Source organism: Nipponia nippon, unplaced genomic scaffold (genome assembly GCF_047370975.1).
Source record: "Nipponia nippon isolate SJK-2023a ecotype South Korea unplaced genomic scaffold, ASM4737097v1 scaffold_9, whole genome shotgun sequence".
Lineage (NCBI taxonomy): Eukaryota > Metazoa > Chordata > Aves > Pelecaniformes > Threskiornithidae > Nipponia > Nipponia nippon.
The window spans coordinates 27,231,575-27,252,683 of NW_028262413.1; the positions used below are offsets into that span (position 1 = coordinate 27,231,575).

The 21,109-nt window shown below is 54.2% G+C and overlaps 2 protein-coding genes across 5 annotated transcripts; both read left to right on the forward strand.

Annotated features, from left to right (window-relative positions):
* The first annotated feature begins 356 nt into the window (after positions 1-356).
* CD276 (CD276 molecule) lies at positions 357-11,695 on the forward strand. Of its 4 annotated transcripts, none has more exons than XM_087743962.1 (8): positions 357-419; positions 3,020-3,167; positions 4,582-4,932; positions 5,322-5,618; positions 6,834-6,974; positions 8,648-8,689; positions 9,159-9,194; positions 10,574-11,695. In XM_087743962.1, exons 2-8 carry the CDS (start codon positions 3,119-3,121, stop codon positions 10,594-10,596), a joined length of 939 nt encoding a protein of 312 aa, XP_087600088.1. In that variant the 5' UTR covers positions 357-419; positions 3,020-3,118; the 3' UTR covers positions 10,597-11,695. The 4 variants fall into 4 exon arrangements, with proteins under 4 accessions (XP_087600088.1, XP_087600090.1, XP_087600091.1 ...); XM_087743964.1 differs by having other exon boundaries at positions 361-419; positions 3,101-3,167; XM_087743965.1 differs by lacking the exon at positions 357-419 and adding an exon at positions 870-1,188 and having other exon boundaries at positions 3,101-3,167.
* A 5,454-nt stretch (positions 11,696-17,149) lies between these two features.
* On the forward strand, positions 17,150-20,478 carry LOC104016710 (zona pellucida sperm-binding protein 3). Its single transcript, XM_009469639.2, has 9 exons — positions 17,150-17,563; positions 18,385-18,503; positions 18,590-18,693; positions 18,909-19,086; positions 19,162-19,282; positions 19,394-19,485; positions 19,555-19,700; positions 19,980-20,099; positions 20,324-20,478. The coding sequence occupies exons 1-9, from the start codon at positions 17,156-17,158 to the stop codon at positions 20,452-20,454; spliced, it is 1,419 nt and encodes a 472-aa protein (XP_009467914.1). The 5' UTR covers positions 17,150-17,155; the 3' UTR covers positions 20,455-20,478.
* Positions 20,479-21,109: the final 631 nt, after the last annotated feature.

The window sequence follows — 21,109 nt, forward strand, 5'->3', positions numbered from 1 at the left end:
AGCCCTGTGCACCCCAGTCCCCCTGGCCCAGTGCTCCCCAATCCTTCAGCTCCGTGCTCCCCAATCCCCCAGCTCGGTGCACCCCAATATCCCTGGCTCGGTGTTCCCCAACGCCCCCAGCTCGGTGCACTCCAGTCCCCCGGCCCCCTGCACCCCAATCCCCTGTCTCGGTGCTCCCCAACTCCCCAGCTCCGCGCTCCCCGGCCCCGTGTACCCGAGCCCCCACCGCCCCAGCAGCTGCGCCCCCGCAGGACCCCGGTCCGGCCCCGGTGCGGCCCCTCCTCCTCCACCTCCTCCGCCGCCGCCGCCGGGACCCCGGCAGGAAGCGGCCGCAGCCAATCAGGGCCGGGGCCGCCGCCCCGGGACCGGCCCGCCCGCGGCGGAGCGCGCGCTCCCGCCCGTCTCGCGCCGCCTTCCCGGTAAGTGCCCGGCCCGGCCCGGCCCGGCCCGGCGGGAGACGGCGGCGCTGGGGACGTGGCGGGCAGCGGGGGCCCGGGGCTCTCGGGGGGTGCCAGGCGGGGGGCGGGAGGAGCCGCCGTTCCCGTTTCCCCTCCCGCGGGCCGGGGCTCGGAAGGCCGGGCGTTGTTCCGGGAGGGAGGAATGAATGAGGCTCCCCCCCGAGGGAGGCGGCGTGGAGCGGCCGGGGAGAGCCGGTGCCGGGGGCGGGCGGCGGGTTTCGGGGAGGGGGGTGTCGGGGGTCCCCTCCTCTTGCTGCTGGGGGGTGCGGGGGGCTCTCGGGGGGCAGGCGGGGCCCCCACCGTTTCCCGTGGGGATACAGGGAAGGCAGCATCCCTGGATGCTTGTAAATCCATCCGCTGTAAAATGCCGTATTTAACGTATAGAGCTAAACCCCACCCCACCCGTGGGACAAAAGCCTCGAGCTCCGAGAGGGAGTGATTGTTCCCCTTTTCCTCGGGATGAGCAAAAGGATAACCCATCCCTTCCTTTCTACCGCCAAATATCGCACCCCAAATCCCCGCCTGAGATTTTGGGGGTTGCACCCCATCTTTCCACACCTCCTTTGCCGTGCCTGCATGCACCAGGGTCCCGCTTTGCAAGCGGGGAGCTTCTGCTGCACACCGAGAGGTTAAGCGGGGACTAAAAATAGTCTACAGCAGAGCCGGGCTCTTGTCTGCCAGAAATTCCGGGCAGGAGAGGAGCAAAGTGCGGACTGACCTGGAGGAGTGGGTGAGGACTTCTCTCTAGACCAGCAGATGTTTTTTTTTTTTACACCTCCACCCATTTCAGGGTGATAATTTGGCAGCTGAGAATCTGGCTATTATAAAAAAGCAGCATTTTGGCTGCATGATACTACATTTTAAATGGGGATCAGGTGATGTATGGTCCTTGGGGTCCTGCTGCAACAGGGGATTTAATTATTCCTTGGGTTTCTGGAGGGTTCAGCCATCCTGGCTTGCCGTGGATGAGGGCGGCCCTCTTCCAAGGGATGGGTTTGTGGGGTTTGTTATAGCCCAACATGTGATGAAAGCTCAGGTCTGTGGCAGAGCCCATCCTTCGGCCAGGCTCACACCGCAGCGATGGGGAAACTGAGTCATGGAAAGGCGAAGCACCCACTGAAAGACTCCTGACTGCAGGAGGGGGGGTTGGGGACACAGGTGTCCCCTTCCTGTGACATCTCTGAGATGGTTCCCTCAGGACTCGTAGGTCACGAGACCTATAAAATATAATTTATTTTAGCATCACCAGGAAAAGGGAAGAGCTCCAAGAGCGAGCGTGAGGGAGATGAGTCATGGTTTCCCTTGCCCAGGCAGCTGAGTGATGCCCCATCACTGGCTCCCACGGCAGCTCCCTCCCTTCCCAGCTGCCTGGGGTTTGGCACGGGGCTGGCTCCGGGCTCGTCTGGGAAGAAGCAAGAGTTGGGGATATGGTTTAAGAAAGAAAGCTGGATGATTTTTTTTCCCCAAAGGACCCTAGTGCTCAGGAGGGAAGGAGAGGAGATGCTCCCCCAGTGCACTTGGGGCAGAGCCATGCCTCAGTTTCCCCACCTCCCTGTGCCTCAGTTTCCCCACCTCCCTGTGCCTCAGTTTCCCCACCTCCCTGTGCCTCAGTTTCCCCCCTGGGAGCTAAGCTGAGCAGAGCTTTGGGGCTGCCATTTCCTTGATTAAAGGGGGTTTAAGGAGGAAGGCACCGACGGCCAAAGTTGTTCCCGCTGCACCCCAGGAAGTGGGTGCTGCGACAGTGATTTATTACGAATACAGCTATTGCATTGAAAACCGTCGGCTCTAAAGGCTCTGGGCAGAGCAGTGGGGCTCTGGGATGTGCTTGGGCAGGGATGGGACACGGCAGCGGCAACGCTGGCTGCGATATCTGGGACTCATTTATGCTACAAGGGAGGAACGCGGATCACGCGGGGCCTGGCGAGCTCTTGCCACAGCCAGGGAAGGATGCTCGCGAAGCGAGCCGTGGTAGCCAGCGGTGCCGGGCAGCTTGCCCCTGCCTCTCCCCACATTCAGCTCCAAGATGCTCTGGTTTTATTCCCCATTTTTCGGGGCAACCTTGAGCTGGAGACTTTACTGCCACGGGCAGGGATGAACCTTGCAGCCCTCGAGCCGCTGGTGGAGCCAGGAATCTGCAAATGGTTTGGGTTTTAGCCATTTTGGACACTGGGAGCGAGTTGCCTCCTCTTGGAGGATGGGGATGTAACAGCCCAATGCTGTGGGAAGAGCTGGGAAAGAGAGAAACAAAAGGGGAGGAGAAGCAGCGAGGAGGGGAAGAGGCTCACGTGGCTTCCCCCGGGCACTAGCCAGCTCCTCCAGCACATGAGCTGCCTCTGGGTCTGTTGGCTTTCCAGTGCAGGGGATGCAGCGTTCCCTTGGCCAGTACCAGGTGGGAGGCAAACCCCTTTCTGTGTTTTATGACAAAGTGGGTGCTCTGGTTGCTGTGTGGCAGCCGGAGAGGACAGGTGGCATGGGATCCCCTGCTGGAGGGTCCCTGGCCCTCTCTTGCTCTGCCCCTGGTCCCCAGCACCATTTCAGTGTTTTCTTCTTTTTTTCCCCAGCTCAGGGTGCTTGTTGTGAGAGAGAAGACTCCCTGTGAGAAAGGCGCCTGGGGCCGTGCTCATTTCTGCTTTCTTACCCAGGCTTTGCTCGTGCCAAGAATGCTCTGCCCACTGCTTGCCCTGGGAGCACTGGTGCTCAGCCTGACAGGTGAGTGGGGCTGGAGAGGGTTTGGGGTTGGCATGATCTGCATGTCACCACCCCGAAGGAGATGTCCTGAATGCCTTGTTCATCCTGACAAAGCTGCCTTTGACCTGTGGTTCCTGGTGGCAGTGCCCACAAGGTGTTTCTCCTGGTTTCGTGGTTCTCCAGCTGCTCAGGGCGTCACCCTGTGGGTGTGATGGCTTCTGGTGCACATGGGCCACCCTTGTAACAGGGGATGCCACCTTCCGTGTGCTACAGCTGAATGGCGAAGCCACGGGAGGACCAAGTCTTACCTGGGTCTGTCCCTGTGCACTGCAGCTCCTGGCCCCCCAGGTTGCAGCACCTCAACCTGGGAGAGGCATTGGGACTGAATTCTTTTGGGATGCTCAGCAGCGAGCAGCAGTTCTGGCCAGGCTGGGTAATGTTCCTAAAACCCACTGGCATTTATTATTAGCTGGAGGGAGACGTGATGCTTTCGAGTCTGCCAAGAGCGAGGCAGGCTGCCCGAGCAGTCTTCTCCTGCCTGTCTGCCCGTCTGCAGCCCCTGGCAGCTCTCCTCCAGCCCAGCTCCTTCCCGCAGCTCCTCATCCTCCCTGCTTGGGTTCTTGCTTAAAATTTAATGTCTCGTTGCTGCCCTGGTCCCCAGGGAGGTATTTGCTGCGAGTAACAGCTTTGCTGTGTTCTGCAACGGTGTTGAGGTCAGAGTATAAAGCAAATCCTTGGTCTGAAGCAAGATTTCTTTCCCCTTTTCCTCCCCGTTTTGGGGTTGGGGGGGGAATTGGTGAATGAAGTGCTGATGGTGCCCTGGGTCTACTTTGGAGGACATCATGCCAACGGGGACCCCAGGATGAGCTCTGAGCATGGAGGGTCTGGCAGCCGTGGCATGATTGGCATCGTGCCCTGACGCAGTGGCAGGGTTGACATCCTGCCGTGGCTCGCCGACGTGGTTGGCATCATGCCGTGGCACTGGGACGCAGTTGGCATTGCGCCATGGCACACCGGTTGGCATCGTGCTGGAGCACTGGTGCCATCTAGCGCCTGCCAGCCTGGCCAAGGCGCTGCACGGAGCTGGCTCATCCTGGGGATGTGGGACTGTGTCCCCACTGTCGTCACCCACCGACTTCCTCTCCCCGTGGCGAGAAACCAGGCTGAGTGTCCCAGGGCGTGCAGGTTTGGGTGCCCGTGGCTGCAGCTGAGGGCAGTGGTGCCCCAGGTTTGGTGCTGGATGTGGGGCTGTTTCCCTGCCAGCAGGGTGGGCTTGGCTGGGGGTTGGTGCTGGCGAGGGTCCTGAGATGCCGCCTGCCCTCAGGTCCCTCCTGTAGGCATCTCTTGATTTGTTTAGATGTTACCTGGAGAATTAAGGAGGTGCTTCTGCAGGGTCTCACCACCACATGTTTTTGCCCTCGCCACCTTCCCGCAGGTGCCATGGAGATCCAGGTCCCAGATGAGCCCGTGGTGGCTCTTTTCGGCCGAGATGCCACCCTATGCTGCTCCTTCTCTCCCGAGGCCAACTTCAGCCTTGATGACCTGAGCCTCATCTGGCAGCTGACAGACACCAAGCGCTTGGTCCACAGCTTCTCCAGTGGCCGGGACCAGCTGGCAGACCAGGGCAGGGGCTACGTCAACCGTACGGCCCTCTTCTACGACCAGCTGGCCCAGGGCAACGTCTCACTGCTCCTCCGGCGCGTGGAGATCTCAGATGAGGGCAGCTTCACCTGCTTTGTTCGGGTCCGGGACTACAGCAGCGCGGCTGTGACATTGCAGGTGGCAGGTGAGAGATGGAGAGTTGGGGTGTCCTTGCGTATATCCCCTAAAGAGAAGGGTTCTCCATCATGCTTTGGTCCTTCATGGAGCCTCTTTTTCTCTCCACCCTTGCCATGGTCTCCCCAGGAATTCAGCTCTCTGTTTGCGACAGACCAGCTGCATCCCCCCAGAATATTGCTGGTGGGGGGTGTGGTCCCTTCCCTGCCATGACAGAGAGGCTCTCAGTTGAGAGGCCACCTGGAAGCATGGCCATAACTGAAACAAAGCTAGGGAGGCTTCAGCTGCTTGGTGTTATCAGATAGAAGAGTCTGTCCTGGAACTTGCCCAGCCTCATTGGGTTGCTTCAGAGTCTGATCCTTTGGTCTTCTCCATCATTTCATGTCCTCTCCCTTGCAGCTCCTTACTCCAAGCCCAGTATGAACCTGGAGCCCAACAAAGACTTGAAGCCAGGAGATCTGGCGGCTGTGACTTGCCATGCTTCCCGCGGCTACCCTGAGGCCAGTGTCATCTGGCAGGACAGCCAGGGCAGCAACATCACTGAAAACGTCACCACGTCCCAGGTGGCCAACGAGGAAGGTCTCTTTGATGTGCACAGCGTCCTTCAGGTGCTGGTGGAGCCCAGCAGCACCTACTCCTGCCTGGTGCGAAACCCGGTGCTGCAGCAGGAGACCCAAGCCTCTGTCACCATCACAGGTGAGACAGCGAGGGCCAAAATTGGGGGAAGCAAGGGATGGGCTCTGTCTCAAGAAGGTGACCGTGGTGGCACTGGGATCCCTACTGTGGCCCAGAGTCACCTGGGGGGTTGCTACCCCATATTCCCACTCTACCTCTCCCCATGGACCTACAAGGGTGATTTGAGCCTCTGCTCTCCTCCCCCGTCACCCCACACCAGCATCCCAGCTAGAACCAGCGTCCCTAGTTCTTAGTCTCTAGCTTTGGTAGTTGTCCTGTCCAAGTCTAAACTGCCCCAGAAAGCCAGCACAGGGTACCGTAGTTGTCTTCTCCTTGGCACGTGGCCATGGGATGCTTTCAGTTTGGGGTTCTCCATCCCAGCTGCAACAATCCTACTTTGGAAATACAGGCTGGAGGAGTTCATCAAGCGCATTCAGCCTCACGGCTTCACTTCAAGCTCCTCCTGCTGCCCTCCTGGAGCTCTTTATAACCTTAATGCTCCCTGGTAGCATTAGTTAGCGTTTAATTACCCTTGGTATGTCGCTTACTGGATTGGGAAGGTGGGTTCCCAGTGAAGCATAAACTTCTTGGCTGGATGCACCAAATTCTTGCAGGAAAACTTGCATGGATGCTGCTGGTTGGGGGCAGAGGGGTGGCTTTTGCGTGGGCTCCCAAGTGTGTGAGCAAATGGTCAGCCTTGGCGTGCTGTCTGTGGAGGGCTGGGGTTTGGGATAAGACTTTATTTGAAGAAGGAGCAATATTATGGGGAAAAATCAGATTCCCAGCACTCCAGGAAATATCCCCCAAGCCCTGGTGGTCCCTGCCAGGCCATCCCAGACCCTGGGGGAGGTGTCCCCATCCTTCCCGGCCCCGTGGCATGACATGAAGGGGAAAGGGAGTGCGTGCAGCATTGTCTAATGCTTCTTTTGATCTTCTTAGCAAGTGAAGGGTCAGCCTGCCATTTGAATTTATTAGTGCAATTATTTAAAGGTTAACAAAGTATTTTAGGGAGTGACTCAACTTGCTGCTTCCCTGGCCAGATCCACACCTACTGGGGAAGGCCATAGTTAGAGGCACCAATAGTTTTACGTCCAAAGCCACCCCTTGTGCCACTGACTCCGTCCATGGGGATGTGCCCCTGCCACCGTGGGGTCCCAAATACCGGGCACATGTCCCCCTTGTCGGGCAATGGTGCTCACTGTGGCAATATTTCTCTTCCCACCCCTCCTCCGCAAGGCCAACACCTTGCCTTCCCTGCCGTGGCTCTCTGGGTGACGGTGGGACTCGCCGTCTGCGTCGTGGGGCTGCTTGCCATCCTGGCATATGTGTGCCAGAAGAAAATCCGCCAGAGCTGCGAGGAAGAGGAGGAAAACGCAGGTAATGTGGCGGGTACCTGGCCCAAAAAGGACAGGGTTTGCAGAGGGTGATGGATGGATGGAGGGTGATGGATTGGGGGAGCCAGGGCAAATTTTAACTGACATGGGTTTGCCTTGGTGGTGGCATCTTTTAAAGGATGAAGGGTTGCTTGGAGCTGCTGGGGTTCGCAGGCACCGGCCAGGTCCATACTGGAGAGCTTGTGCTGGCTTCATGCATTGCTCCAGGCAGCTCTTTCAAACATACACCTGGTTTTCCTCCCACCCAGTGTGTCTCCCCCTTTCACCTTCCTGCTCTGAGCATCCTCTGCATGTCTGGTACCCACACATGGAGCATCTCCTCTGAGAAGGTGCCTCTAGCACTTGCCACTGTGAAAATGCCAAGTGCTTTGACACGCGGAAATGGCATGAGAGAGATGCTCCATGCTCTTGTTTTCTGCATCCTTCTCCTGTTTGGTTTTTTTGTTTGGTTTTGCTTTTTTTATTATGGAGAGGTGTTTCCACAAAAAGGGGGGATTTGTTGCTTTAAAAAAGCTGCTGTGCTCTGAAAATGGCTGCAGAAGCAGCTTTGCTGGCCTTCCCCGTTTGTTTTCTCTTGCTGACTCCCGAGGTGCTCGCTCTGCCAAAGCCTTTCCCTGCCAGCATCATGCTGTGGGGCCGGGACCCGCAGCCTCCCTCCCTGGGGGCTCCCGCTTCACTTCTCTCTGCCGGGGAGGATGTCGGTGCCGATGCCACCACAATGCCTGGCTGTCAGGTGTCCCCAGCGGTGGGGACTGAGGATTTTTCCCCAGCAGATCGCAGGGAATTGTCTGTGGGAGATATATATATAAAAAAATATATTTTTTTTTCTTTTTTTCCCCTCTGCAACAGAGTATTTTCTCCTTGGCCAAGGGATTTGCAGTGCCGTGACGCTCAGCCGTGGCCCCAGGCCAGCTGACCTCAGTCCTTTAGTATCAAGACACAGCTCCCAGCCTGTAATGCTTTGCACTGACGGCTACACGTCCTTAGCAATAACCTTTTGCCGTGGCTCTTGGTCGGCCAGAAACCGGGCAGGGACCCTGCCTGTGAGCTTGGCAGCCACGGGAGGCAGGAGCAGCAATTTTTGCTGGTCTTCCTGGCCAGGAATAGCATCACAGCAGGTCCTATACATAGAGTGCAAAGCTCCCGGGCTCCCAGACAGGCTGGCAGCCCAGTGGGTGCTGCAGGAGGGAGAAGGGGATGCTCATCCCTTGGTGCCGATGGGGTGTCCCAGAGTTGTCGGGGGATCCATGGTCTCCCCGCTAAGCCCCTTGCCAAGCACCGCTCCATATGGCGGCTGTGCTATAAATAGGAAGGTGAGTGGCTGTGCTGCATTGCCTGGAGCTGTGGCTTTTTCTGCTTCACTTGTAGGGGATGTGCCACCCTGGCACAGCCTTGTGCTGGGGGAAATACCCCTCACGAGGTGCTGGGTGCAGGTGGGTACCAGTAACCTCCTCCCCAAGCATCATCAGCGGCTTGGCAGTGCCTGGTCCCAAACAGAGCCTGGGACATGGGGTGATCATGGGTGGCTCCGAGCTGGGACAGCAGTGATCCGAGGGGCAGCCACCAAACCTAGCTGCCTGAGAAAGTGGGGTTCAGGGTGGGCGCTGGGGGGAAGCCCAGCAGATGCTTCACATGTTCCAGCTTGCTCTTTTGCAGGGACAGAGGAGCAGGATGAGGAGGGAGAAGAACCCAAGACAGGTGGGTGCACGATGCTTGCTTATTATGTATGTGAGTGCATTATAGAGTGTGTTCGTGCCACTGTCCCCTACACAAGCAAACACGCCAGCGTGCTTTGCACCCTCCATCAGTGCTCAGCCCCGCCCCGTGCTCGCCAATTCTTCGACGCACCCCTGAGGCTGGCAGCTCCCTGATAAGCCACCCTATCTCTTAATAAAAAAGTACTCGTGGTGCTCTGCTGTCATCAAATGGGTAAATTATATGCCCGGTGATTGCCTTTATCTTCTGGCGCAGGAGCAAGTCCGATTGGGATGCCGGCTCCTTCGCTGCCAGGGAGATTTAGGGACTGGGGATTGGTTTGCAATGGAAATTGGTGGGTGGGTTCCCCAAAATGGGACTCTTAGCTCTGTCCTCCGGGGAGGCATTCCCTTGCAAGCCCCCCCCATCCCACATGGTGGGATCTGACCATGTGCTGTTTTGCTTTTCGCAGCCCTTCAGCCGCTGAAGAGCGCAGAGAGCAAAGATGGTGAGTGCGTTTGCCTAGGGCCGCAGGCTGGCTCATGATAGTTTCTTGCTAAGCACACTGGAGATGATGCTCAGATCTAAGTTTAAAGCATCTATTGCATCTCCATCATCCATCATTGGTTTTTCGGGTTTTTTTTCCTATTTTTCCTTTTCCTTTTTTTTTTTTTTTCTCCCCGGTTTTCAATCAAATTTTCCCAGATCAGTTATTTCCCGACACCCCTTTCCACTCCAATTCGGGCTGCGCTTGCTCTGGCTGCTGCTCATATCTCCCAGCAGCAATGGAGCAATGTGGCCGGTGGCTTCAACGTGGCATTTCTTCTTATCCTTCCTTTTCTTGAGCAGCTTGAGGCTGAGAAAAGCCTCCTGCCACCAACAAGGGTCGTTGCAAGGAATTTGGGTCTTTTATGAGTGTTGCCATGGGTTTGCTAAGCGGAGGGGAATTGCTGGGGTCCATCCTCGCCTTGCGGAGAGGGAGGCATGAGCTTCATCCCTCCCCATGCAGAATTCCCCAGCAGCAGCCTGGTGCTGAATTTCTGGTGGAAATGCATGAAAACTGGAGTCCCAGCTCCTATTTCTGCCTTTCAGTATCTTCTCCCAGCCTCCTGGCTCGGTCTTGCCAACAGCCCGTCACCCATCCCAGCCTGGTGCTGGGCTCCAGCACTTTCCATGCCTGGTCAGCCCCGCTCTTCCCCAACTCATCCTCCTCCCAAGATCACAATCTTTTAATTTATTTCCCTTCTTATTAAACGCAGAGGCTTGGCCTCTGCTGCTGCTGAATTGCTGCTAATTTAACTCTCCCTTCTTCTTTTATTAACAGCCCTGATTTTTTCTCTAATGCCATTTTTTCCCCCCACCCTGATAGGTTTATAAAAGCCTTTTCTCCCTTCCCCTTCACACCTTTAGCGAATCATCAACCGGCTCCTCTTTTCCTCTTTTTTTTTTCCTCCTCCTTGTCCTTATCTCCCCTTTGCAAGCCGCCGCAGACCGTGCTTGGCTTCCCAGCCCCTTGGCTTTTCATTCCCAATACAGCCTGTTTGCTTAACCCCATGTGCGAGACATCCCCTGCTTGCTCCTTGACCACTTTTTCAGCAGAAATGAAGCTTGAATAATAACATCTCCCAGGGTTTGCTGGCTCTAGGGGGGTTTCTAGCCAGGAGGATGGATGGAGGGATAAAAACACACCTACATGTGCTGGGTCGTATTTGCCCAGGGCTGACATCAGCCCTGGGCATGGAGAGGATTGCTGGGTGATCCCAGTTTTCCAAGGCAGGGAGATCCGGGAGCTGCTGATGACCAAATTAACTCATTAATTTGGACCTGTGGATTATCATTCTTCTTTAATGTCTTTGCTAATTTTTATTTCTCTATTTTTCCCCTCAGATAACGAGCAAGAAATCGATTGATGGGAGCTGGGATGCCCCCAAGCAGCACCCTGTGCCCTGGACCAGCTGAAATGTCCCCACTGGGGACGAGCTCCAGGTCCTCTGGGGAGGGCACATACCTACTGCCACCCCTCGTCCCATGCCCCATCACCCTCCTCCCACCCCAGCCACGTCTTTGAGGTGCCCTGGGGCTGGAGAGAGGCTGCGTCTCTCTGTCCCTGGCAAGCCCCGAAGACCAGTTCATCCTTCCTGGGGACGGTGTGTGCGGGGAGGAGGCTCCTCCTTGTCCATTCCCATGTGGGGCTGAGAGCAACCGGGGTCAACCATTCCCACTGGCACCCTCTGTGCCCGCTCCCGCATGGCCACAGCCATGCCAGCCACCTTCCATGTGCCTTCCAGGGCAAATTTCGGTGCCCTTTCCAAGCCCAGAGGCCTCGAGAGGCGTGATGGGCTCAGCGAGGTCCCTGGGAGTGACCAATGGAGCCCCAGAGGCTCTGGGAAGACAGGGGGGACCTGTGGGACCCCCAGGCACAGGGGGACAGAGTTGGTGCTCTTGGCCCTAACAGATTCACTGCTCCAGGGACGTATGGGGACGATTATTTTTTCACATTGCACCACTGTGGTTCCTGCTGGACTTTTATTTTTGCCTTAAATGCAAAATCCCATTGGGGCGGTTATCCCCTGCCTTGAATTAACCTGGAGGATTTTTTGAGGGGGGTGAAAGGCAGGGCTTGGGGGGGACCTGCTGGCCAGGTGAAGCCCTCCTGTCCTCCCTGTGGTGACAAAGCTGATGCTTTGGGGGCTAAAGCACTGGTGGGGATGAACCTAGCCAGTGCATGGGGTCGAGCCTTCATGTTTCCCATGGGATCGGGGGGTCTTTGCCCCCATGTGTGTCCTGGGGGTCCTCCCTCCACTGCTGGGTACCTGCAGGGTGCATGGGGGCACCCAAGCTGCTGGGGTGAACAGGGTGGCGTGTCCCTGGTCCCACTCCGGTGGGTGGAGAAGCCCCGCTGTGCCCCTTGATGGCTCTTCTGCTGGTTTTCTTCATTATTTAAAATTCAGAATCTGAAGGGGACTTTTGTGCCTTGACAAATAAATTTGGGGGTTGTTTTGGACAATGCTTTCCAGGCTCGGCATGGTCTCCGGGATGCAACTTTGGCTCTAATTAGTTAAAATATGGAAATTCCCAGAGCAAAACCTTTATGTCCCCCTTTCAGCCCAGCCCCATCTGTCCCTCGGTCCCCTGCTGCCACCGCAGCACCTTGCACCGTGCTGCCCTCATCCGTCACCTGGCATGGGGAGAAAACCACTGCAGCGATGGAGAGATGCTTACCCTCATCCCTCCCCTTTATTTTGATACTTCGAGCAGCAGAACAAAGAGCAAAATCCCAAAGGGACATCATCATCAATCTGAGATCACTCTGAAATTTGGGCTGGTTAATCCCAGTGATGGGATGCGAGCAGGGTCTGACGGCGGCTGGCGGGGAAGGGACCTTCCTAAATCACCTGCAGAGGATTATTATTTTTAGCTGTCCTTCCCTGGGCGTGAAGCCAGGCTCTGCATTTCAATAGAAAAATATTTCTAAAAGCAAGACAAGGGAAAGGGTGCTGGTATCAAACTCAGATTAGGGAGGGGATGGATGGTGATTTCATTTAGGGGTTTTGATCTAAGCCTGAATTAAGTGCTGGCACAATTTTTAATGAGGTGCCAGGAGGTACCGTTAGTATTATTTAGTACCCAGATGCTGGGCTGGGGGAATGAAGCTGTTAACCACCCCCAGCTGCTTGTTGGGTGTCAGGATGAGTTGTCCCCAGGTCCAGGACATCTTTACAGGTCCTGAGATGGTGCCAGCATCCTCAGGGATGTCTCCTCCAGCTGGGAGCTTTCTGGGGCATTTCTTTGGGCAGAGTTGAGGGTTTTTTGGCAAAATGCAGCCCGGGCCATGCAGGGAAGGGAGATCTTGAAGGTGGCAAGGGAGAAAATCAGGATTAAGCTATGCCAGCCCAGGGAAAATACTGCTTGTGTGGTTCAGGCTGATGAACTGTTGTGAACCGCAAGCTGCTGCTCGGGGCCGAGCCACTCACTGCTGTCCCTGGGAGGATGCACTGTGCCTTGCCATGGGATAAAGCACCCCAGGAGGAGCTTAGTTGTCCCCCTTGTCCCCAAGTGCCATCCTGCTTTTGGGGCTGTCCAGGTGATGGTTTTTTGGGGGGGAGGAAACCATCCATCCTCTTCTTCAGGGTCTTAATCCAACACATGGGTTTTGGATCCTGTGGATGAGATCCAGGCAGGGATGAGGCAGGTCCGCCATGTACGTGATACTGCATTCACTCTGTGGGATTTTCCATCCCCCAAAAGCGCTAACATCCTTCTCCACCTGCTCCCAGATAACTGCAAACCTGGCGGTGGGGAAAGTAGGATTTGACAGGGATGCAGAGCACGAAGGACCAGCTGAGAGCTGGCGGTGGCTCGGCTGCCGGAGCTCGCTCGTGTTTGCTCTCATCCCTCCTGGGAGCAGGCGAGGCTGTGAGTTCATCTAAACAACCTCGGTGGGTAAAAAACAACAAAAAAATCTCATTTGGCAGGTTATTTCAGAAAGCGCCGGGGTGAGTCTCTCCCCAGCGCCGATCGATGGCGGCTTGATTCTCCCCATCAATAATAAATAAAGAGCTCCTGCTTCTACTGACCTAATTACGGAGAGAGGGGAGGATAGAGATGCTGAGCCTTGTTGCTGCCTCCCACTGAGGACTGCATGGGCTGGATGATGGACGGTGAGGTGGGATGGATGATTCTCCTGCAGTGCAACCTGGCTGAGCTGCTTTCTGATTTTAAGGCCACTGCAAATGTAATACCTGACTTTCCTGGGGAAAGCAGAGCCCAGAAACAGCCCCAGGGCTGGATCTTCCTGCCACTCAGCTGATGAAGGTGAGGAGCAAAGCCCCGAGGCCAGAGCTGTGAGCCTGGGGGGGAGCTTGTCTTAGGAAGACAGAATTTAAAAAATCACTTTCTACCTCTGCTTGTAGCTTTTCCTGGGAAGCAACGTCCAAAAAAATATTTAAATCACTCTATAAATACAGGATTTATTGTGAACAACCAGTTTTTAGTTTATTTCCCTTTTGTTTCCTCCCAGTGCAACAACTGGGATGGAGAGACCACCCAGCTCCACGCCAGCTCTGCTTGGGGAATTTGCTTTCCATAGGCAAGTCAGAGACAATACAAAGCACTGACACACTCAAAAGCTCCTTTTTGGCAAAAAAAGGCCTTGAAAAACTTTCCACTTGTGTCATCGATCCTGGTACCCAAATCCTTTTGATGGTGGATGAAGAGCAACATGGTATTCCTAAGGGAACCACATGGAATCGGCACTTTCAGAGCCAGTTTCTCTCTCCCGGGACCCATTTTTCGGAGCCCAATCCCAAGTGGGTTATTCCCTGCATCCACAATGCATCTGATCTCACTAAGTCAGAGTTAACGGAGGGATTGAGAGACATTTTAATTACAGATTTGGCTATCTTGTGTGATTTATCCCGGGTAATTCAAGCAATTTATCCATCAGCAGTTATAACAGATCTGAAGCAGAAAGGAAGCACAGGGAGTATTTATCATGGTGACTCAGAAGTCATTTAAGAGAGATTTGAAACGAAACAGTGATATTGCTTAAAAAACCCCTACCTGGCATTAAGAAGTTGTCTCTAGCCAGGAAAATTAATGAGCAATATAATTTTCAAACTCCAGTTCCCCTCTTTTCCCGCATTAGCCAACCGGGGTTCGTTTCTCTTTGGGATGCGCAGCCAAATTGTGGTGTGGGGATGAGGGAATTGGGGTGACGTTTCAATGTCACTTTATGATCGGGTGGCATTTCAATGTCATTTTACTGTCATTACTCACGGTGGGTGAGACAAACCCCCCGGCAATGCTTTCGCAAGCAGGATCTGAGCCGCTGTGCTGCAGGATCGGTGATAGCATCATTTTCTCGGGGACCTGCGAAGAGAGGTTGGTGTTGCTTAATGAGCCTTAGAGAAGCATGTAGTGCCTCAGGTAAGGAGATGTTGCTTAAACAGTGCCAGAGAAGTATTCAATTCCTCTATTAATACAGTGTTTAACACTCCAGTGAAAAAGCACCCTGGTAAATAAACCTTCCGATGAGCCATCTAGAGAAAAAGTGCTGACAGTGCAGTTCTTCTCCGTGCCCAACAGAGAAATGATTTTTCTCATCTCAGGTGGTGAAGTTGTGTATAAAAATGAAAAATTCCAGGAGGAGACCCATCCCAAAGGAAGGATGTGACATTGCTTCCTACAGCATGGATGAAAGACACTCACTGTGAGACTCATCCTGTTCAACCGAAGCCTTCCCAAGGAGCATGGATGGGGCGTATGCAACTGTTGGCCTTCCCCTTCTAGCAGGGGCTCAGTAAAAACCCTGACCTCCTGTTAGCCCAGGGGAGGACAGACCACTGTGACAAAAAGGAGATGGCCCCCAGTGTCCTTCATTCTCAGGGGAAATCTACAGTCAGAGGACTTTGCAGAGGGAAAGGGCTATTCCTTCAGAGCTATTAAATACAGATTACAGTGATGGATGCAGCACTCACTGTGGCACAAGAGCCAGGAGGTGGTGGCTGTTTTTTTTTTTTTTGCTGCTTATTGATCTCTTTTGCCCCCAAACGAGAATAAAAGCTGTTCCCCACCCAACAGGTTCAGACTTTTAAGGCCAGTGAATCTCCCATCCCCGTTTCATCTCAGATGCCTGAATTTATTTCGCACCATCCTGCTCCTGGTGCTTTGACCTGCCAGGCTTTGGCTTGGAGCTATCGCAAGGTGTGAGAAACACACCTTTGAGCAGAGAAACTTTGGGCTGTGTTAGTTTGAGACACGGGGCTTGGCTGTACATGGCTCCTTGGGTTTCTAGGTGAGTTGCACATCTCCCTTTGCAGCAGGAACAAAGGTGTGTGGGGTGCAGGCACCCATCCACATAGACCTGGTTCCTCATTGAGATAGTTTGCAGGATGTTGGGTGAATTAACCCCTGGACCTTCAGTGCTGTGTTCTGCGGCCGGGCTGGGTGATGGGGCTGTGGGCAGCACGAGCATCACCTCCCATCCTCCTGGATGCCTTCAGCTGCAGGAGCACCCCTGGGCAAACCCAGCTTGCGGGGTAAAAGACACCAACCTAGCACAGGGATGAGCTGGGTTTGGAGATGACCCACTGCTTGCTGAATTAATAAACAGGATTTGAGCTGCCAGAGAGGTTTTTCTTGTTGTATCATTTATTCATCACTCATAAAAATATCAGGGGCAAGGCTGGGACATGGAAATCATGCCAGAAAAGGATGGTGTGCATGTGTGGCATTATTCATGCTTTGGGGAGACAACAGAGAATGCCTAATGCATGAGCCAGCAAGGGAAAGGGACCCCACCAGGAATTTGGGTGCGCCCCCTTGGTCTTGGTGGGAGCGTTGCTCATCCAGCTCATCACTGCGGTCTCCCCTAAAAGCAAATGGTGCAGGTCACCCCACCCCAAACCCATCCTGCACATCCTAGCAGACTAGCAGGAAGATGCTTTAGCTAGTAAACGCCATTTCCCTGGGCACCCACATAAAGCACCATTAGAAACACACCATGGATACAACCACTCAGACTAAGAAAACCCTCCTGGCTTGTTCAGCCACACTGCTGAAGAGTGGGTGTGTGCAGGGCATCACCCCTGTGTTGAGGGGATCCCACTCACTGGGCTCTGCCACTGCAGCAGGCTGCTTTGAGTGACCCCCAACCTCTTCATCCAGCTCAGCAATGTAGAGCCAGTAGTCATCATACTGTACACATGAGCAGCTATGCCAATTAGCATAATTAACACATGAGGGCCAATTAATCTCTCGATTATGCCTGTCATTCACTTATCAGCTGCTATTATGGGAAGATCGGCTTTTGTACCTCTGCTTTCTATGCAAATAAGCCAGTTATGATGCCTTCATTACTCTGTATACAATTACCCAGCGCAGATACCCATGAAATCGAGCATGGACAGATTGCCAACACACACGGGCCAGAGCCCAGGTGGATTTTGCAGTTAAAGTCCTCTCCTTTTCTGAATGTGCCACCTTGAGCGATGCTCCAGGACCTGGGTTTTGGGGAATTGCTGATGTTGATGATGTGGGGGAGACCAGGGGAGAAATGCTTGTGGGAGCCTGACCAAGCCCTTGCCACACTGGTGAACAAAACTGGCTCCATCTCACATAGCAAGAAGGACGCAGGCACAGGTACAAGGGACAAGAGCAGAGGGCTTGTGGCCAGTTGGCCACCGAGGTGGCAACAGCTGATGCTACCCCAAACAGGCAAGACAGAGGGACACGAGACAAACTACTCCAGGACAATTCCCAGGTGCAGTTCCAAGGAAATCACCCTCCATGCACTGAGAGGGAGGGATGGTCCCAGCTGGATCCCATTGCCCTGGGCTGCTCCTAGATGGGTGGGAGCCGTGCCTGCGGCCCCAGGTGTGCTCCATCTGGGCTGGGGCTGCTGGGAGTGCTGGTATAAAAGGCTCCCAAGCAGCATCTTCTCCATGAGCTGGTTTTGCTGGGGTCAGGATGAGGTCAGGAGGCAGCCTGGGTATAGCTATGTTCTGCTGGGTGCTGGCTGAAGCAGCATCTTACAGCCCCCGGGGTTTCCCTCAAAGGGAATCAGGGGTCTTGCGGATCCGGGGGGACTCCTCTTGGAGCTGGCCGAATGTGCCTTCCTTCTCCCAGCCCTCTCCCTGGGCATGGGTGGATGTGTCCCAGCTTCAGGCTGTTGCCCCCCTGCACCCTGTGGCTGTGCAGTGCCAGGAGGCGCAGGTGGTGGTCACGGTGCACAGGGACCTCTTTGGCACGGGACGCCTGGTCAGGGCTGCAGACTTGACCCTGGGGTCAGCTGCCTGCTTGCCTGTGGCCCAGAGTGCAGCTGAGAGCATGGTGACCTTTGTGGCTGGGCTGCATGAGTGTGGCAGCACCTTGCAGGTGAGGTGGGACACCAGGGTGAGGGGCTGCTCTATCCTTGGTAATGCTGCATAGGTAATGGACCTTCTCTGGGCTTTGACCAGCACTGAGCTGGTAAATGGTAATTATTGTGGACTGCTTAACTGCTGAAGAGCAATGTGCTGTCACACTGTGTAATTCATCTTGGCAAAGATCTCTGCTCTAGAAATGACCTGGTAAAGGTGATGCCAGGGCTTGGGGTGAGGAGGGGCTCATCTGGTTGCAGTAGCTCTCCAGTGAAGGATGGTGTGACCAAAGCAGAGCTATTTTTTGCAGTGTGGGTACCATCCTTAAGGTGCATACTCAACAGCAAGCAAGGCTTGTAGTGGTTTTATGACTCATGCAACTGGATGCCTGATTATATAGGAGAACTGGGCATAACTTGAAACTGCAGTGACTGTTGCTAGGAAAGTACTGAAAGGGGCTTTCTGACCTCCTCAGCAGGAGAAAACAAGGCTGCCTGGAGCTCATGTGCCCCAGTTCACCTGGGGGATGAGGTTTGCGCACCTACTGTCCTACAGCTCCTGCCCACCTGATCATGTGGGTATTTGCTGGAGTACCAAAGTCATCAAGACTGACCTCTTGCAGGGCTGGCACCCTTGTTTTCCTGTGCTGGGATGCCAGTACAAGCTTCGTGGCATCCTATATGCACTGGCTTGGGAACATGGAGGACAGCCTGTGCCTTTACAGCTGATGGCCCTGTGTGTCCTACCCAGCACTGACTGTGCTATCTGATGGTGCTGAGCTTCTGGTTGACTGGTTTGTTTTACTGACTTGTCAGCTCTCCCAAATATCCTTTCCAGATGACCCCAGACTCCTTGATCTACAAAACAAGTTTGTCCTATAAACCTGTTCCTTCTGGCAACGTGATCATTGTAAGGACCAATGCAGCTGTGGTTCCTATTGAGTGTCACTATCCTAGGTGAGCAAATGTGACTGTGTCTCTGTCTCTATGGACCTGAAGTGGTGGAGGCAGCATCTTTGTTAATGCACATCTCTTCCATTTAGGAAGAGCAACGTGAGCAGCAATGCTGTTCGGCCCACCTGGGCTCCCTTCCGCTCCACCCTGTCGGCAGAGGAGAGGCTGATGTTCTCCCTGCGCCTCATGAATGGTGGGTGTAGACCTGTCAGCCTTGTTTCCCTTTGGTTCCTGCTCCTGCCAGCTCTTGGCCACATGCTGAGAGCCCAAACAGAGCTATAATCTGGGCTAAAATAAATCTTGCGGGAGTATTAAGGGGGGTTGCTCCTTGGTTAAGAGGTCCCATGTGTGAGGGAGGACAATGTGCATTTCTCCAAAGTGACCTGTAGCTTTGGATGTGCCTTGCAGATGACTGGAGCACTGAAAGACTCTCCAATGGCTTCCAGCTCGGGGAAAGCCTGCACCTCCAAGCTGATGTTGCTTCTGGGGACCATGTACCTCTAAGGCTCTTTGTGGATGACTGTGTTGCTACTCTGAGTCCAGACAGAAACTCCTCTCCCCGTTATGCTTTGATTGACCTCAGTGGGTAAGGGGTGCAGTGCTCTCTGGATGGTACTGCTGTAGCTGGCTGGTATGTCCCTGACTTCTGACCCTTGTCCAGGTGCTTGGTGGATGGGAGATCAGATGATGCCACTTCAGCCTTCATCTCTCCAAGGCCGAGGCAGGAAACGCTGCAGTTCATGGTTGATGCATTCAAGTTTGCAGGAGATGACAGAAACTTGGTGAGATGTGGTGCCCACTCCACCTCCCCTAGCATAGCATGTTCAGAAACTGTGCTATTCTGCATGAACAAATTTAATTAACCTCGGATGTTGGTTTAATTTCCCTTCCAGATCTACATCACTTGCCACCTGAAGGTCTCCCCAGCTGACCAAGCCCCAAATCCATTGAACAAGGCCTGTTCCTTCAACAAAGCCAGCAGCCTGTGAGTAGCTGGTACATGTAGGGAGGGGACCAGCCTGGAGAAGAGGGCTTACAGGTAATTCTGTTTCAGCTGGGCTCCAGTGGAGGGTACTGGAGACATCTGCAGCTGCTGTGAGACTGGCAACTGTCCATTGTATGGAAGATACTCCCAGAGAATTAACCCTCTGGCCAGGTGGCCAGGGAGGCGCTTGAAGAGATACATCCCTTCCAAGCAAGGTAGGACTCTGTGTCCAAAATATACCCTCAAAGGCAGGGTGACCCTCCAGGTTGGGCTGGCCAAGATGCTGGAAGATCTTTAGCAAATGCATCTTATCTTTAAGGACAAAGCTAGCTCTTCTCCAATGTCCTTGGGCATTGTAACTGTGTCTGTGTGTCCTTACATTTAAAACTACTGGAAACCTCCTCTTGCAGGGTCCACTTTTCTATAAACCCTGAAATCCAAACTAAGCAGGAATTACCTCCCCTGTGAACTCATTTGTGTCCATCTCTTCTTAGGTGGGTCCTCAAGGACAGCAGAGGCTGAAGTCTCAGTTGGACCATTATTAATCCTTGATCCAGCTCGGGGATTATGGAGTTCCTCAGGAGGCCCTGCACCAGCAGGGAAGACCCCACATGGTATGTGGTTTTTGTTTGACTGTGTCTTCAGGTCTCAACTGAAGGTGACTCCAGATTGATCTAGTCATGAATTCCCCATGATTTCACACCTGGACAGAGACTTCCTAGTATAATCACCAAAAGGCAGTCTGGGGGACTTCTTCCCAAAGCTGCCTGCAAGTTCATCCACTGACAGATGGTGGAAAGCCATTAAATGTGTAATAAGTGGCTCTTGTCTCTTCCAGGTGTTCCTGAAGGACTTCCTATGCTGGTCCAAGTTGCCGTGCTCATGGCAGCCACTGTGCTGAGCTTAACTGCTCTTGGACTGTTTTTTGTGTGCAGAAAATGTAGCTGCCCTCCTGGAGTGTCATTGTAACTTTCTGACCCTAATAAAGAGAAATATTTCTGGCCTCCCCTTGTGTCCTCAGTGGGGAGGAGGGACAGCAGTCAGCCTTTGCTTGGATCTGCTCTGATGGGATGGGAGTTGGCTTACCTGAAGGCTGGTGCCTGAGCACAGCCCCATCTTCTGGGGTGGCCACAAGCTCTTGGGGAGCCACCAATGAACCAGTGGTGGGACCAAAGACATGGAGAGCTGTTGCCACCTGAAAGCATCTCCCAGACCACAGCAGTTGGAAGGTGCCTCTCTGCAGGAGAACTTCACAGATGTCCAAAGGGGCTCCCTGTATGTTGTATGCTTGGCACACAATGCTGTGCCTGACAGCAAGGAACCCTAAATACTGGCTGCAAACAAGGTATGGCTCCTATTTTCAGGCAAATGAGGGAAGAATTGATGCTGCTAACAGATGCTAAATGGATTCCTGACTCTAGAAGTCCTGCTTGCTCCTCCTTAGTAGGGGTGATACTGGAGGACATAACAGTAGATCTGTGTTGGGCTTGTTGGTGTGAGTTGTTGCAGCCTGGGTGAGGAAGCTCTATCTCTTGAAGGATGCAAGAGCAGCTGTAACTCTGGGATTTTTGTGAGTGCTGGGGCTGAGTATGGCTTCTGCTGCTGGGAGAACTGGGAAAAACTT